Source organism: Macrobrachium rosenbergii, chromosome 21, assembly GCF_040412425.1.
Source record: "Macrobrachium rosenbergii isolate ZJJX-2024 chromosome 21, ASM4041242v1, whole genome shotgun sequence".
Taxonomy (NCBI): domain Eukaryota; kingdom Metazoa; phylum Arthropoda; class Malacostraca; order Decapoda; family Palaemonidae; genus Macrobrachium; species Macrobrachium rosenbergii.
The window spans coordinates 37,458,748-37,475,067 of NC_089761.1; the positions used below are offsets into that span (position 1 = coordinate 37,458,748).

Here is a 16,320-nt window from a genome sequence, read left to right on the forward strand (position 1 = left end):
TAACATCACAAAGATATGTATTATAACAAAAAACTATAATTGCAAAATAACTGGCATCCAGACCTCAAATAAAAACACTATAATTACTATGAAGAGACTAGAAAAATTATCTATCCATTCCATACACAAATCTTATCTTCAATCATAAGCGTTTCACTGACCAGGATGAACAGAATCTGAGTTATATCAAAATGTATCAAAAACATCTTCAGTTCATGCACTGACTTTAACGTGTCTGGTCTTATATGTTATTCTTACATATTTACAAGTTTCATACCTCGTTCAACCAGGCGGACAATTTTCCTTCCTTGGTGCTAGTGTAAAACTTCAAAAGATGATTGTCAACAGAAAATCTAACTATATGAAAAATATACATAAAAACATAGAAAAAATCACCCTATAGTACATTATGAATTCTTCTGAAAGGAAAATGAGAGGAGAGAGAGAGAGAGAGAATGTTTTGCATGTGGTCGGGAAGGGCAGACATGAAAATTTTATTTTGATGTTGCTTTGGAAATGGCAACTGGATTTTTTTTTTTTTTTTTTTTGAGAGAGAGAGAGAGAGAGAGAGAGAGAGAGAGATGGTTTTGCATGTGGTCAGGAAGGGCAGACAAGAAAATTTTATTTTGATGTTACTTTGGAAATGGCAACTGGATTTTTTTTTTTTTTTTTTGAGAGAGAGAGAGAGAGAGAGAGAGAGAGAGAGAGACTCACTTGTACTTTAGAGAATCCTCAAAATTCACCCGCCTGAATTCATACACACTACAAAGATTTCATATGGTGTTTGGTACATAGACAATAGAGAACTCACTGGTACTGTGTTAGAGTACCTTACAAACACAAATTCAGCCATCCTCCAAGAAGAATAAAACTTCATTGCAACAACTCCTTTTATTGTTCAACTATTACTTGTCTAAAGGATGATTATAAAAATAAAATCAGGAAATTCAAAGATCGGTTTGGAACATGGACAGCAGGTATTGAATTTGAGAACACCATAGGTCCTATGACCCTTACTACAATGTAAGACAAGTTTTATTTTCCTACTTATCAACATCATTTGCATCAACTATTAAAACTAACGCTGACTGTTGGTCTCCTTCAACTTCATTAACTTCCACAGGTAACAGATTCACATCAGAATCCAACTGCTTAGGCTTAAATTTATTAAGTCTTTTTATATCAGTTTCATCACACTTGTCTCGTGTTGTGATGACAAAAGTCTCCTCTTTCTCACTGCCTGACTGACTTGTCAATGAATAAACACTATCCGTGAGTTTATTTATGGTGACCTCTGGGGATTCTGAGGTATTTACTACCTCACCCATTTGCAGCTGAAAGAGATTAGTGCCCATAACATTACCAGTCAGCTGTAAGACTTGTCCATCTTCATCCACTAAGTAACGTTCAGGCAGGACAAAGTTTGAAACACTAGGACCAGCACTATTCACAGATCCACCTGTTGTAAATACCTGTAGAGCTTTAGGGTACTGTTTGTACACTTTCTTGTCTTGGGAAAGGTTTTCTGATCTCGGAGTTCCATCTGTTACATCACCCACTAAAGGATTAACATTATCTACAATTTCACAGAGGTCTCCTACTTCAAAGATATCATTCCTAACTTCATTTTTGGGCTTTTTGTTTCTTTTAATATTATTACCAATTTCAAATGATGATTCTAAGCTCTCTACACCACAGTCCTCTCCAAATTTTTCAATGCTAATGTCTTCTGCTTTGGGCGTATTGACAGGAATATTGCCAGATGTACTGGCAATTTTAACAATCTTATCCACTTGAAGATCTTGTCTCCATTCCCCAATTTCATCTTCTTCTTCTCCCTCATCGTTCTCCCCAATTAATGAAACATCCCAAGGTATCAACATAACACACCCATTTTCGTCTGTATGAGTCAACCAGCAAGAATTATCATCACCAAGGCCTGACAAAGCCCCTTCAACATACACGTTATCATCTAATGGAGACTTGGTAACTGCATCCCCTGACTTTTCAGGTACAGAGTAAACAGTAATTTTCTTATCCTTTCCACCACTGTTAAGTACAGCTTTCTTGAGAATCTTCCGCCTCTTTTTTGACTGCTGTTCCTGCAATGCTGCCACCTGAAATTCCCTTGCTTTTAGTAAATATGTTGCAGTAAGATGTCAACTTTGTGTTCAGAATCCTATAAGACATGTGCAGAACTGAAGGATAAACTATGGGGAAAAATATGCTGCAAAAATATAGTTTTTATATCACAAAACATTTTTCATACAAGCCCATCAATCAAATTAGGCACACCATGACTGTGATTTGGGTCAACATCATGACTGTGATTTAGGCCAAATATGATTAACAGGACTGTTATGGACTAATACCTAACAACAGCAGCTATCCTTGACTTTCACATATCAAGAAATCAGATATAAATTCCATAGACAAATGAAACATCACCAAATTGCTCAATAAGCTTCCAGCAAGCTTCAAAAACTGACCAGACTTCAAAGGATTAATGTAAGATATACAAAGGTATCTATGTCTTATAGCTATGCAATGCAACTGCAGTAAAATATTCCTAATATAAAACTTATATGAAATATAAAAAAACTAGTCAGTTAATAGATTGTGCCATTGTACTAACATCTATTTCTAGAACACAACTAGACATTAATCAAAAACTACATGAATGCTGTACTGCACTTATAAAATCATAATTATGTAAAAACAAAAAATTTATGAATAAATACCTTGGATTCTTTCTTCTTCTGTACTTCTTCTTTCAACTGCTCAAGAGTAAGAGTTTCTCCGGTTGACTCTCCTATAGTATTGAAAACTTTGAAAGCAAAATCTTTCCCCTCTTTCTGCATCCTTTCCATATTTACACTGTCAACTTTTGAGGTGCTGTCTTCTTTACGACTCTCTCTCAGAAAACTGTGAAGCACAAGATAAACAAAAAAAAGTCATCATGATGAAACAAAACTTATCTCAAGCCTGTGCACTTGCTCTTATATACTATCAGTGTAAACTGTTTCACTGGAATAATTAAAATGAGAAAACTAACATACAAATGGGTACTGCTAAAATGAAACGCAATTCATTCCCACAGAGAATTGAAAAAATGAAAATTTTTAGGACCAAATTAATTATTTGGATCCTTCACACTGATAATTTATAAACAAATCTTTTATTCTATGCTCGTGAATAGCTTGTATTGTATAGAAGTAATTTTCTTAGAACTGGTTTTGATTTTATAAACTAAAAGACATATTTTATGAAAGTGGTTTATATTTGCTTTTATTATAAATGTAGATGAGGAAACGTTTATTTGTAAACCAAAAGCATTTGTTTAGTAAGTGGACAGTGAAGCAATCCCATTACATTGGAAGACTATGCTTCCTCCCATGTGCAGTGCTGAAGTAAACATAGGTGAAAAATTAATATATGTTTTCACTACAGTACAAATATAACCAAATGTATAATTTTTTTGTACACTGATGGATTGATTTTTGTGAACTTTCATGAATTGTAAACAAATCTCAAGAGGCCAGACTAGTACGTCCCAAACACTGTTTTTTCTTTGGTGACCAAATGTATAAGATTCAGATTGTTACATTTCCTTTGTTTTACTGATGATCGAACACATAAGACCAGTCTGTTAATTTCAAAATACTCAAAATCAAGGTTGCCTGTTCTAACTTGCTTTTGAATTTTTAGCTCAGTTGAATCTACAAATGTTTTTGGTTTACAAATAAACAAATAAACTAAACATTTCTTCCTCTACATTTATAATACAAGCAAATATAAACCAACATCACATAAAATGTCTTTTAGTTTATAAAATCAAAACCAATTCTAAGAAAATTACTTCTACATCGTACAAGCTATTCACGAGTATAAAATTAATAGAAAAATCTGTTATTCTATACTTACTCTTTATATGTAAAATTTATCTTCTCATGGACGTGCCTAATGTGCTTTATGAGATTTCCCTGAGTGTTGCATGTAAAGGCACAAAAGCAGCACTGGAATGGCTTTTCCCCTGTATGAACCAATATGTGACGGTTTAAAGCATGACGTATTGGAAATTTCTGCAAACAAAAATAATTCACACTGTAATTCAGGCTTCATAAAAAGTAACAAAAAGTCCTTTCAAATACTAAACGCCACATTTTCAAACTACAAATTAAATTACAATCGGCTTCTCAAACAACAAACAGAATAACTAATCAGCTTTCAACATACAAACAGAATTACAATAAAATGAAAAATATATAGCACACACTCCTTACAGAAGTACTGTTCAGAATTTGTAATACAATTTCAAATCAATTTCTCCTTACCATTTCACAGTACGGGCAATTATGTTCTCTTGGACCATGAACGTATAACTTGTGAGCTTTGACTCGATTACGAGATATAAATTTCTTGTCGCATTCATCACATTCAAATCGCTTCAGCCCTGTAATATAGTAGGCTTAGCATTATAAGCAGGCAATCTTGACTAAAAATGGATAATAAGCCTACTTTCTCTTTGAGGACTAGAACTGGCTTCAATTTGCCAGGTCCACACCACATCCACTCACACAGGTGGACACAGTGTCAGCCAAGGTATATCAAAGGCTAACAATTCAAATCTCCAAAGTGGTTTGTCTTGCCGTAACATTCTCTGTGTATAAAGACTGACAAATCACAACTAGGCAACAACTATAACTGGCCATATTACTCTCCTTTCACATGAATAACAACAGGGAAATATAAAATACTGAATTGATTACTCAAGTTCACCTGCATGGGAGAAGAGATGGGTTCTCAGATTTGTTTTGGATCTAAACGTCACCCCACAAACTGGACAAGCTATGACAGGTGTAGTTCCTTGATGTGTCTGAAGGTGGTTTCGCATTGTACTTCGGCGATGTGTTGAGAACTGGCACTAAGAAAGAAATGTCTATTAAAAATTTTAATTCATTCATCTGAATTGCTACATTTAAAAATAACACATTCCCAGTTATATAACATATGTTAGAGAGAGAGAGAGAGAGAGAGAGAGAGAGAGAGAGAGAGAGAGAGAGAGAGAGAGAGAGAGAGAGAGAGAGATCCATATTAACTGAAAAGAACTTAGAAAATAGAAAATCAGATGCAATTAGTATAAAACCAAAGTTCATAAGATGAAAACTAAAAAAAAAAACTTAGGGATTCACTATAGATTTCTGACAGCTAATACTGTATTCTTGTAAAATTCTTGTTTGTAAAGTTTACAGCTCATGTCCCCCTTAATTACTAGTTGATCTCTAGTCCAACAATCCCACTTTTACAATTCTTGAAGAATTACATTCTTATAAAATATTTCTAAAAGATATAACACTGGTACAACACCACATTACAGCCTACAGGCTAAGCGGTTTCTATATACAGTAATGTCTTCAGTTAAATTTATAAACTAAGTTGGAAGAACAGTTTTGTTGATGGAAAACTTTAACAGAAAGTAACTTTACCAAAGGAATAAATGGTAATCAAAAGCATAATTGACCAGGTTAGCAACTGAATCTATTGTAGTTTGGATTCCCTTTAGTTTCCTTGAGATATTCTCACTATACTGTTTTTTGTATATCACGTCAAAACAGCCCCTGCCATAATGGTACTATTTGCCTCCATTTCATACTACAGCCATCATTTTATGTTAACCCGTAAAGTGCTGCTACTGAAATTTTAGTCACTGAAATATGTAAAGTTTTCCTTGTCGGATATACATGTTATTGAAAGAGATGATAACAGAAGGACAGATAATTACAAACCTGAATAAATTCCCTTATGAAATCATATGAGCTAATTTTATTACAGTATACACAAAATCACAAATTCTTTAATTATTGGTTCAATCTGACCAACAGTCTTATAAAGTTAATGTGCTTTTCAATTAAATAGACATATGATGCTAAGATTTGATTACAGAAAAACATAATTCTAAGAGTTTATATATATTATAAAATGGCATAATGTTTACTGCTCTTACATGCACAAAAGGAACAAAATTGCACAGGCAAAACAAACTACAGCCATAAAGTGATGGTACTTACTATTCCACACTTTAAAACTTGAGACTTTGCATGAATGTAATGGATATGTTCTCGAAGACCTGTATCTCTTGAAAACTGTTTTTCACAAATGTTACATGCATAGACCAAACTTTTCTCATGTTTCAAAGAGTGACGAAACAATTCAATTTTTGATGCCGATTTAAAGTCACAATGCTTACAAGCAAAGGGAAGATCCTCTTTCTTACGGTGTCGAATTTGATGAGTTTCTGAAATCATGATAACTTCAACATAAAGTACTAATACTAGATTATTAAAATTTCACAGAAGTGCACAAAAGAAGTTTTACATGTGGGTATTTTACATCTAAAATGAATCAGAATCTTGACCATTACTTACTTAAAACAGATAAAGATGAGTACATCTTTCCACATTCATCACATTTAAATTTTGAAGTTCCGGATTTCTGAAAACATAAAAGTTAACAATAAGGTATTGATGCTGAATAAAATACATACCATTATTTCTGAGTCCTATCCAGTCTTTAATGAAGAGAACAAAAACCTATAATGTCTGCATAAGACTTGTATTAATCTTTGGAGCATAAACAGAGGCACAGATAAAGGAGAATGGGGAGATTCTGAAAAGATGTGATTGTGGAATGCAAAGATTTACAACCACATAGTAGTGGGAAGTTCCCATTGCAAATAAGTGGTGGAGAGATGTGTCCACTGGCTAGAAAGCAAACTGAGACCTTAAAAACTATGATGGTTTGACAACGTGATGAGAAGGGAAGAGGAACATGTATTCAGAACAGTAAGATATTTGGATATGGAAAGCGCAAAAAGCGCAAAGACAAAGCTGAGAAAGAATAACTTACTGTACATCACATCTAATCCCATAAAAGAAAAAGCAAAGTTAAACTATTGATGATGAAGATAATTTCATCATTAAAAAACTTTGTTTTCTAGATTTATGCTCATGAAGTTATTACACTGGTACCAATATTTAAATTCTGGAATAAAATACTATTCAGTGACGAGGGTGACGAGCACGAAACTGATGCATATAGTAATAACCAACCACAATGATATAAAAGGCTTGCATGGGAAATCTAATCAAGATGAAAGACTAAAGATATATCATTAACCGAATCATCATCAAATAAAATGGAGCTTAAGATATATAAGGGCTAAGTGAGCAAAGACTATTTATTTATAATGCAATTACTCATTGTAGGGGCTGCTATCACCTTAAAGAGATGTGCAACACTAAGCATGGAAGGTCCTACAAACCATGACTGCTAAACTGTATACCCTTACCAAGGACATTAACTGTGGTCAAAAAAATTAAAGTTTACTTGCTCAAGTTATGCATATACTGTACTGTTTAGTTCATAAGATGAAAAATGTTATGGTATCTTAGTATTATTCTTCTCATGTAGTTTCACCATCCTAATTCTTCATCTCCCCAAAAGAAAATTGTCAAAAACAGGAAAGATATTGAACAAAGGCTACCACTAGGACATCATTTGAATGACATAAGATGAAAATAGCAGTGTGCATACCTTTTTACGAACATTATTAATAGACTCTAGCGAATTAAAAACGAAGACTTTCTTTGGAGAATTTTTTTGTTCTTCTTCATTATCCTCTTCTAACGACTGTTTACCCGGTTCATTTCCATTCTCCTTTTCTTGTTCATCAGCTCTCTCTCCAGCAGCCTTGATGCCACTCTCTTTCAAGCAACTCTCAAGTAAATCAAAGTATCCTAAAAAGAAAGATATGTACTAATGAGAATGGCAATCTGGATTACCTAAAACAGATGTTTTCATGCAGTGTGCTGTCTTCACATCCTGCAATGGATATCTACACAGCACATTCTAATTTTTGTTAATCCACATAAGGACTTGGTATAAGAGGAAATACAAAAATGAGGGTAATGTACACACCTAAAGCAATCTGAATCCACCAGAGAGGAAACTGTTTTCGTTTTCTCATATCCATTACAGCAATTAATAGTCTGGGTCTCTTAAATCTATTAACATTAAAGCTTAGTCTTTAATGATCAGCTTTTTTTACAGCACAGTGCTTAAAAAACTGATGGATTACTTAATGTCAAACAAGTGACAGAAATAAGAGCAAGGAATTTTGGAAATCCTCTTTGATGAGCCATGGGTTTCAATATTACAAATACCATTAGGTCAATATCATAAATACCATTAGGTAACAAAGCAACTGGGTCTCCCACAGGATACCAAAAAACAGAATTCTTCTCTAAACAAGTAGACTGTTCTTAAAATTCATATTACTAATTTTTTCAACTTACCTTCAACAATGCTTTTCTCTACTTGCTTCTTCATTTCATTCCCTGCTACAATATTTTCTTCAGTAACAGACGATGCTGCTTCTTTGGTGTCTGACTGGGCAACACTAGTTACCACAGAGCCGCCTCCCAAATTCTTCTTGGGGCGACCTCGGCCTCTTTTGGTGAAGGGTCGGACTTTCCCTACATCATCATCATCTGATAGAATGCAATAAGCACTGTTTATTCAAATGTCACCTTAGGGTTGTAAAAATCATTCACAAACTGAACACTATAGGGGAGAGCGGTGATGATTCGGACAGTGGGATGGTCCGGACAGTACATTTCCTGGAAAATGTGAGGGCCCTCAGCTCTGAGAAATATTTGTTCGCCATTGACACATGGACTTTGTTTTAGGATTGAGGGTAAAAATTTTGTGCAAATAAGCTTTGGTGTAAATATGATAAGGAGCTGATTATGAGTTTTGGGTGTGAATTTGCACTTTATGAAAGATGATGTTATTACCCGCCTGTAATCTGCAAGGGTTTGAAGTTGAGGGTGTCATCAAATGGTTATGATTTGTGGGGATGATTCAGACACTCTAGGGGTTGGGATGATTCGGACGTGTCCGAATCATCCCTCCTAGCAAACCTTTACTAATTATGAATTCCAACAAAGAAACAAAAGATTCTCACTAACATTAAGTTATATTTTGTGTATATGCATTTATTAGCCCTCATTACCTTTACCTATAAAGCACTTCATAAACCCGTCATAGAACCCCAAATTACAAATTAAAATGTGAATATCAAATCTGGATTCCATTCCATTGGCATTCACCTATATTACACTGATGTTTTTCAAGAAAGTCACTTTGCCAGGGCTTTTGTCTGATAGGCCAAAGCCAACTACACCACCTAAAAGCACAACCACCTCGCATGAAATACCTCAAGAACATTAAAAGCAAGAAAAATACAAAAAGTTAGATACAGAGGCCCAGACAAGTGATGAAGACCTTCATCATCTTGACAGCCGATCTTAACAATAATTCTTCTGACATCTCAGAGGAGGAGACAGAAGACAAAGAAGTGGTTTTTATTGATAAAGTCCCAGAGAGGGAGATTTTGTTCTTGTTGGGATAGATCCAGTAAAAGGTAGCAAAGTCTAATATGTAGGCAAATGAATCAGCAATGTAGACGAGGGTGATGAATTTCAGGTTTCTCATTTAAGATAATCACAGAAATTTGCTGCTAATAGTTTTAAATTTCCAGAAATTGAGGATGAAGCAAATTGGTAAAGAGGCAGTAACTGGAGTGCTTCCAAACCCAGTTCAGCAGAGTATGAAAAGAAAGCAGGGTATTTCAAATTTTGTTTTTCTTTTGCAGGATACAATATTCGTTAGGCCAACTTTAATATTTAGGCAAACAAATTTCAAGTTGAGTTACGATTTATGTTTGGTTTTTACTCATAGAGAGAATAATTTCAAGTAAATTTTGGTCATTTAAGAATTTGGTGACAAGGATATTTCAAGTTTGGTTTTTGTTTTGAAGGTTTCAATATTCTTTAAGACTACTATAACATTTATTCTCAGCAAACATCGTAGATTTTCTGTCTGCCATTCACTAAGGGAGAGACTAATCTTTTAAGGTGATTATGATTATTTCAATAAAACACTTCGTATGGTATTTCTGTTTCTGACTTGAAGGTAAATGTCAATTATAATAATTGTCCGAATCATCCCATGCTCTTGTCCGAATCATCACCATGGGTAGGGATGATTCGGACATTTTGAAACTTGTATTGAAGATAAATAGCTTCAAGTATAGTAAAATATCGACTTGCTACATTTACCGGTAAATGTAGGATGATGAGGCTACACATTGACATGCCAAGGATATCACTGCTCCTTAAACTCTGACTTCTAGAGAGCAATTAAAAAAAAATGTCCGAACCATCACCGCTCTCCCCTAATATCCTTATATAATGCAGGAATATGCTCGTTTTATGAATGTTTAGGAAGAAAAACCAAAACTAAAGGTATGTATTACATTCTGAAACAATTTAAGCAACTTTTAGGTTTCACACATGCAAACTAATTTGAATACATATACCAGTCCTTCACTTACAGCTGGCAATGTTTTCTTCATCACCTTCATCCAAGCCATACTCTGATAACTGCTTATAATCGACTTTCTTTGTCTGCCTACGTCCTGCAAAAGATGGTTACTCTACTTACTAGGTAATGATATTTCAAATCACACACACACACACCTATTTTTATAACATAAAATAGTAAAAGCACACGTGTTGCTTAGGGTAAATGTCATCACTGATAGCATAAAGAAAATGGGTCTAAAATGCAGCTATCCAATACAAATGGGGTAAACTGGTAAAATAAGTAAAATTATAAATTATATAATTACAAAGTTAGCAGAGTAAGAGGATTACATAGTATGCAAAGGCACATATAAAATGAATTCCAAGATGTCTTAAAACCTAAATACTGGCTAACAAGGAAGACTTGCTACATCTAACCTAAGATTACAACAACAGGTATCAACAGATTCTTCGTGTTAAGCAGTTCCTTAGAAATGCCAAAAAGTAAATTATCTGGCATAAAACATAATGTACAGTATAAAAACAAAAGTACTATATTCAACAAAATTTATAGTTACACATTAAAATTTACAGATCAGTGTTTAACAAAGGCCCTTCTAAAATCTTGCTTGTTGTTTTCAAGCAATCCTCATATATTGTTGTGGCACAGTAATACTGTATTTCCAATAATAAATTTCTTGAAAATATCAAACACAATGATCATTATGAAAGAACTCTGCCATCACTCGCTGCTCTGACAAATGCGAAAGTAACGTTATGATCTCTATCACTTCCACATTACCCATCCTTCTATTTCTTATCAAAATCACTTTTCCTTAAACTCCTACACCTAAAAAAAAAAAAAAAAAAAGAGACAAAAATGTGCCATCATTATATCTTTTCTGAACAGACATAAGAAAATGCAAACACTTCATGAGATACCTAACCCAATAGACATACTGCAAAAACCTGATGTAAAAACATGGTCATAGTAATGATAAGCAATTTGGCAGAGACCATTTTAGGCTCAAGGCCATGAAAAAAAAAACTGCAACTGTGTTATAAAATTTGGGATAAGTTTCAACGACTAGTGGTTGCCTATTCTGTTTGCAGCTGACAAAAGGTTAAACAAAACTGCTTGAAAATAATGAACTGGAAAAATCTTAGAAGGAAATACAATTTTTTTTTTACTTTTACCTGAAACAACTCTCTCTGGAAGGGTTTTCTTTGGCTTTTTTGACGCAGACTGAACTCCCATTGCATTTGTCTGCTGATCCACATTGGCACTAGAACATGTTTTTTCTTCCACTGGCTCCTCCTTCACTTCCACCTTCACTAAAATCTTTAAAAACACATTTGAAAAAATGTATAAATCAGATGTTTCTAAATTAAACAAATTTTTAAAGTAACTTACAGTAAAATCATCCCTGAAAGTGACAAGATACGCTTCATACAAAAATTAGCAGCACACTCTCTTTAGCCTAAATAATGTCTTCTCTAGTTTCTTAACTTCACAATTTAATTCTATGATGACAAAATCTAACACTCAACTGTTTGTAAAATGTGAAAGAGAAGACCCAAGAATGGTGAGTATCAAATACATGAAATCTGATATACAGTGAACCCCCGTATTCGCGGGGGATGCGTCCCACACCCCCCCGTGAATAGCTAAAATCCGCAAATACTTAAAACCCCTCTGAAAACACTTAGAACTGCCCATTTTGATAGTCTAACACAAGAAAAATCCTGTAAAAATGCTTATACCTGAGTATTTTAATAGTTTTATCACAAAAAGTGCATTTATTCATGAAAATTATATGAAAATACAGTAATTAGTGAATATTTCTCAGTGAAAAATACCACGAATGGGCAAATTTTCCGCAAATTATGGGTAGATATGTTCCATAGAGAAACCCGCGAATGCATGAGTCCGCGAATCATAAGAACGCGAATACGGGGGGTTGACTGTACTACTGTATACATGACTTCTCTGAAATATACATACTAATTAATACCTTTATTGTATATCTGTTCACATTTCTGCTGGAAAATATGATGCTATCTTTGATTTAATAAACAGTAAAAATAAAGTGGAGTATTTACTGAAATACTTACCTTTTCTTCAGATATCCGAGGCACTGCTGACACAGAATTATGGACAGCTGCCTCTCTAGGCTGGCTCTTATTTTTCTTTGCTGCTTTTAGTTTGGAGGCTGAAGTTGAGACCTGAATTAAGTTAATGATAAAATTACTCAGCCTATCCTTGCATTTATGGTAAGAACAAGTCTATGTCATAAGTTACTGGCCTGCTATGTACTGTATGTAGACATAAACATGTTATCCTATACTTGGTTTTTTAAATGTCATGTGCAGTATTTTACTTAAAAAAAAATTCAAAGTCTTACCTTCTGTGACAATTTCTTTAATATTTCGATGCGCACTTTATCAGGCAGTTTGTCCAACTTTCCTAAAAGTTCATCCACCTGCAAAACACAAAAAACTTATTCTAGGATACTTATATTTTTCTTGGTACACTACCCTACGGATTTTTTAAGAAGTATCATTTGCCCAAGTGCAAGAGCCCATCTGGCATATAGTCCCCTTAACCTAGATGGGGATTACAGCCGGTGTTGTCCTTACAGCTCAATAATATGGTAGTTAACTATCAACATGTCAGTGAGGGGGATTACAGTCCGTTAGTCCGAAGGCCCGATAGTCCGAAGGTTCGATAGTCGTAGGTTGGTATTTTTATGGGTGTTTACTGGTTACAATTTTGCCGTATTAGCTATGGAGGGTGGGGGCTGATTACAGTCCGTCGGACTATCGGGCCTTCTGACTTTCGGACTATCGGACCTTCAGACTGTCGGGCCTGCTGACTTTCTATCGGGCCTTCGGACTATCGGGCCTTCGGACTATCGGGCCTTCGGACTATAGGGCGGTCACCGTGAGGGGAAAGGAACTGTCCATTCACTTCACTGACACACAACTTCTTCAGCCAAAGGACCAAATTTGAGGTGGTTTGAGGTGGGAGTTACGCATAAACACTCAGGCTTATATACCCAGGTATGGGCTTGTGGTAAGGATGAGTGAGGAAGGAATGAATGAGACTTAGGTGGAACCTGTTGGGCTAGAAGGTCAAGAGGGAATCAGAAGATTAGATGGAGTGATAAAATGATGGAGGATTTGGTAAAGGATTTAGCGAAAGAAGATGATTCAATAGGAGTAGTTGGAGAAGATGCTTCATGGCAAACGGCCATGAAGCATACTATGGCATAGTGGTGGGGATGAAGAGCCTAACATCCCAAGGATATTTTGGTAAATTCTGATTTTCATTAAGGTAAGGTCTACTGAACGTTTTCAAAGTGACACCAAGACCTGGGTAAGTAAGGACTTGGTGCCCTAGGTTATGTTAGTTGACAGGGTATGGGATGGGTGATGCCATGGAGAGGTAGGACCCAATGTCCTAGGTTAGATAAGGTCTGGTGTAACTGGGTTGGGTCACCATCCTAATATTTAAAGTTGTGGTGTCATTGATTAGTTTACATCAGAGGTCCAGAAGCTTGATGCAACCCCAATCTTGTATCCTGGGTGAAGTTTGAGGGGGTTGAGTCATAACCTTATTTAATTTAATTTGCAGTGCCTTGATTTGGTTAGGTATGGGAGTCCAGGCCCTGCTGGCTAGCTTAGGATACAGCATCATAAATGATAATTCAAGCCCCACTACCTCCTACCCTAGGTTAGGCCACCTACTGGTTCAAAAAAAAAAATGAGTACCCATCTATTTTGGGTAAAGGAAAGAGAGGGGTGGGGCAAAACCCCAGACAAATCTGGCTATAACGTTACTTTTGGATGCATTTAGCCTGTACCAGGCTTTGATAATACAAGCCATCGATGGTTCGGCATTTTACTACTTTACTCAGCCAGGCCTAGCCTTGTAGGCCCGTTAGTGGCCTGATGTCCTTAAAGTTCAACCATAACCTAAGATATCTTATCAATAATAAGGCTGACATAAACAAAGCAGTTAACGGTAGCCATATAATCCACCGGGCCACAACCAATGCCCTACATGCTACACTAATGTGTCTCGTGTCTGAGGACCTACAGGTAGGCTAACAAAGCCACGGTCTGTAATTCCTTGCTTTTCCTAGCGCAGTCTGAACTTTCATTAATAATCCTAAGCCAAGGTATCACTCCCAAAAATGCCCACTGCTCTTTTTAATATGACAAATATATCAACTCGGTTCCCGATCACCCTTCCTCATTCATGGTGCGACATGGAATGATTGCATCATATGCCCAATATATATGAAAACGCCCAAGATCAAAATGTCCTTCTTGAAACCTTTTTCATCTGGCATTATATCAACGATTAAGAGTAAGAATTCCATCATAAAATTCCATTACTGACCTCGTTCATTATTCCGATGGCTTTTAAATCCATGGTGGAGCGAAATTGTTCTTAGGAGCCAATGTTTAACGAAATTTATGAAACGGAGTCGCATGCAAATGGCGGAGCCATTGTGCTTACGTCGGTGTGGTTATCGAAAGTCACTACAATTAAATAATGTATCAAGGCATTCAATGAATTTTGTTATAATCTGCTCATAATGCGATAATTTTGTCAGTCGAAAAGCAAAAGAAATTTATTTTCAACAATCAGTTCTTTATTTGACCCTCCAACCAATGACTCGAAAGCAAAATCTGTGAATGAACTAATGGATGGGAGTAATCCCATAAAATTAAAGTTTTAATAGCATGGAACTATGAAATTATATCTAAAATAGCTGATAAAACGCGTATATTTTAATAATTTTGTGATTTAAACTGAATAAATGCTTTTATTTTTATAAAAAATGGCAGTATCAAAAGTTGATTATCGTTCATCTTCCTTGTTCATTGAGATCCTTGCCATAATATAAACAAACACGGGATATTTAAAGGGCCGATTGACATTTCTATTACCACGGCAACTTGTATTACGACTATTATACTGCTGTCTGTGATTAATACAACTACAGAGTTTCTTAAAGGTAAATTTCTTTATAGAGTTTAAATAAAAGACATTTTTAGTGTATGGTAATTGTAGTATGATTTAATTTATGACAGTGTAAAGTTTAAAGAGCGGAACACCGCAACCGACTATTTTTAAAGGGCTGTTCTGGGAACAAGAGCCCGTGCTTGCATACGGCTTGCTTGATCCTCAATAGCAACGTTTTAGGACCTTAAGACAGCGTACCGAGTGGTTAGGTAACCTGTTAGGCTTGTGTAACCCACTATGACTAGGGTCCCGTCCATAGCTAGTCCATACATTATACAGACCCCATTTTGGATGTAACCTTTTATAGGTGTGTATGAACAACTATATAATAAACAGATAACAGTGCGTAAAGATTAGCAGTTTTAACACTATTGAGAATTAATAGGTATCTTAAGTGCTTACAACCAGGTTATGTCAGCCTATAGGCTAGGTTATAGGCTAGACTAGGTAGGCGTCTCTCAGAATTATGAGCATTTGCGAATCTGACAGATAGGCCTCTCCTGTTTTTTTTGTTCTTATGGGAGAAAGCTTGGGTGTTTTAACATCAAATCAGCCAAGACAGATTGGACAGTAGCCTCATAAGAGTATAGTACCATAGCCTCGGCTAGTTTTGGCCATATTGCACGATGGTAGGCCAGGCCATTCCCTGTACAGTACCAGGTTTAGCAACCTTTAATCTGCAAGTTAAACTATTGCCTGTTACTGATGAGTAGGTATATTATATTAACTCTTACTGGACGGGCATGGTCATTTGAGGCACAATAGTAGCTATAGAGTGCCTCTGGTAAGAATCGGTATTTCGTGCCATACAGTTCAATGAATTTTGCAGGAATAATGTTAAAATTGCTTCAGTGG

General features: G+C 35.5%; 2 protein-coding genes across 4 annotated transcripts in view; one reads left to right on the plus strand and one right to left on the minus strand.

Moving 5' to 3' along the window:
* Positions 1–16,320, plus strand: part of LOC136849951 (TBC1 domain family member 31) — a 203,547-nt gene that overhangs the window by 170,740 nt on the left and 16,487 nt on the right. For 2 of the 3 annotated variants that reach the window (XM_067123473.1, XM_067123474.1), the window contains exon 1: positions 15,336–15,457. The exons of the other annotated variant lie outside the window; for it this stretch is intronic. The gene's annotated coding sequence lies outside the window, so the exon portion shown is untranslated. Of the gene's footprint in view, positions 1–15,335; positions 15,458–16,320 lie in introns of those variants that run through there. 3 annotated transcript variants of the gene reach the window in all.
* LOC136849950 (protein suppressor of hairy wing-like) lies at positions 678–14,970 on the minus strand. The gene is made up of 14 exons (XM_067123472.1): positions 14,836–14,970; positions 12,833–12,910; positions 12,543–12,653; positions 11,625–11,769; positions 10,457–10,540; positions 8,355–8,549; positions 7,594–7,796; positions 6,426–6,492; positions 6,069–6,295; positions 4,780–4,924; positions 4,335–4,453; positions 3,925–4,082; positions 2,742–2,925; positions 678–2,117 (listed from the first exon to the last, which is right to left on the minus strand). The coding sequence occupies exons 1-14, from the start codon at positions 14,866–14,868 to the stop codon at positions 1,044–1,046; spliced, it is 2,823 nt and encodes a 940-aa protein (XP_066979573.1). The 5' UTR covers positions 14,869–14,970; the 3' UTR covers positions 678–1,043.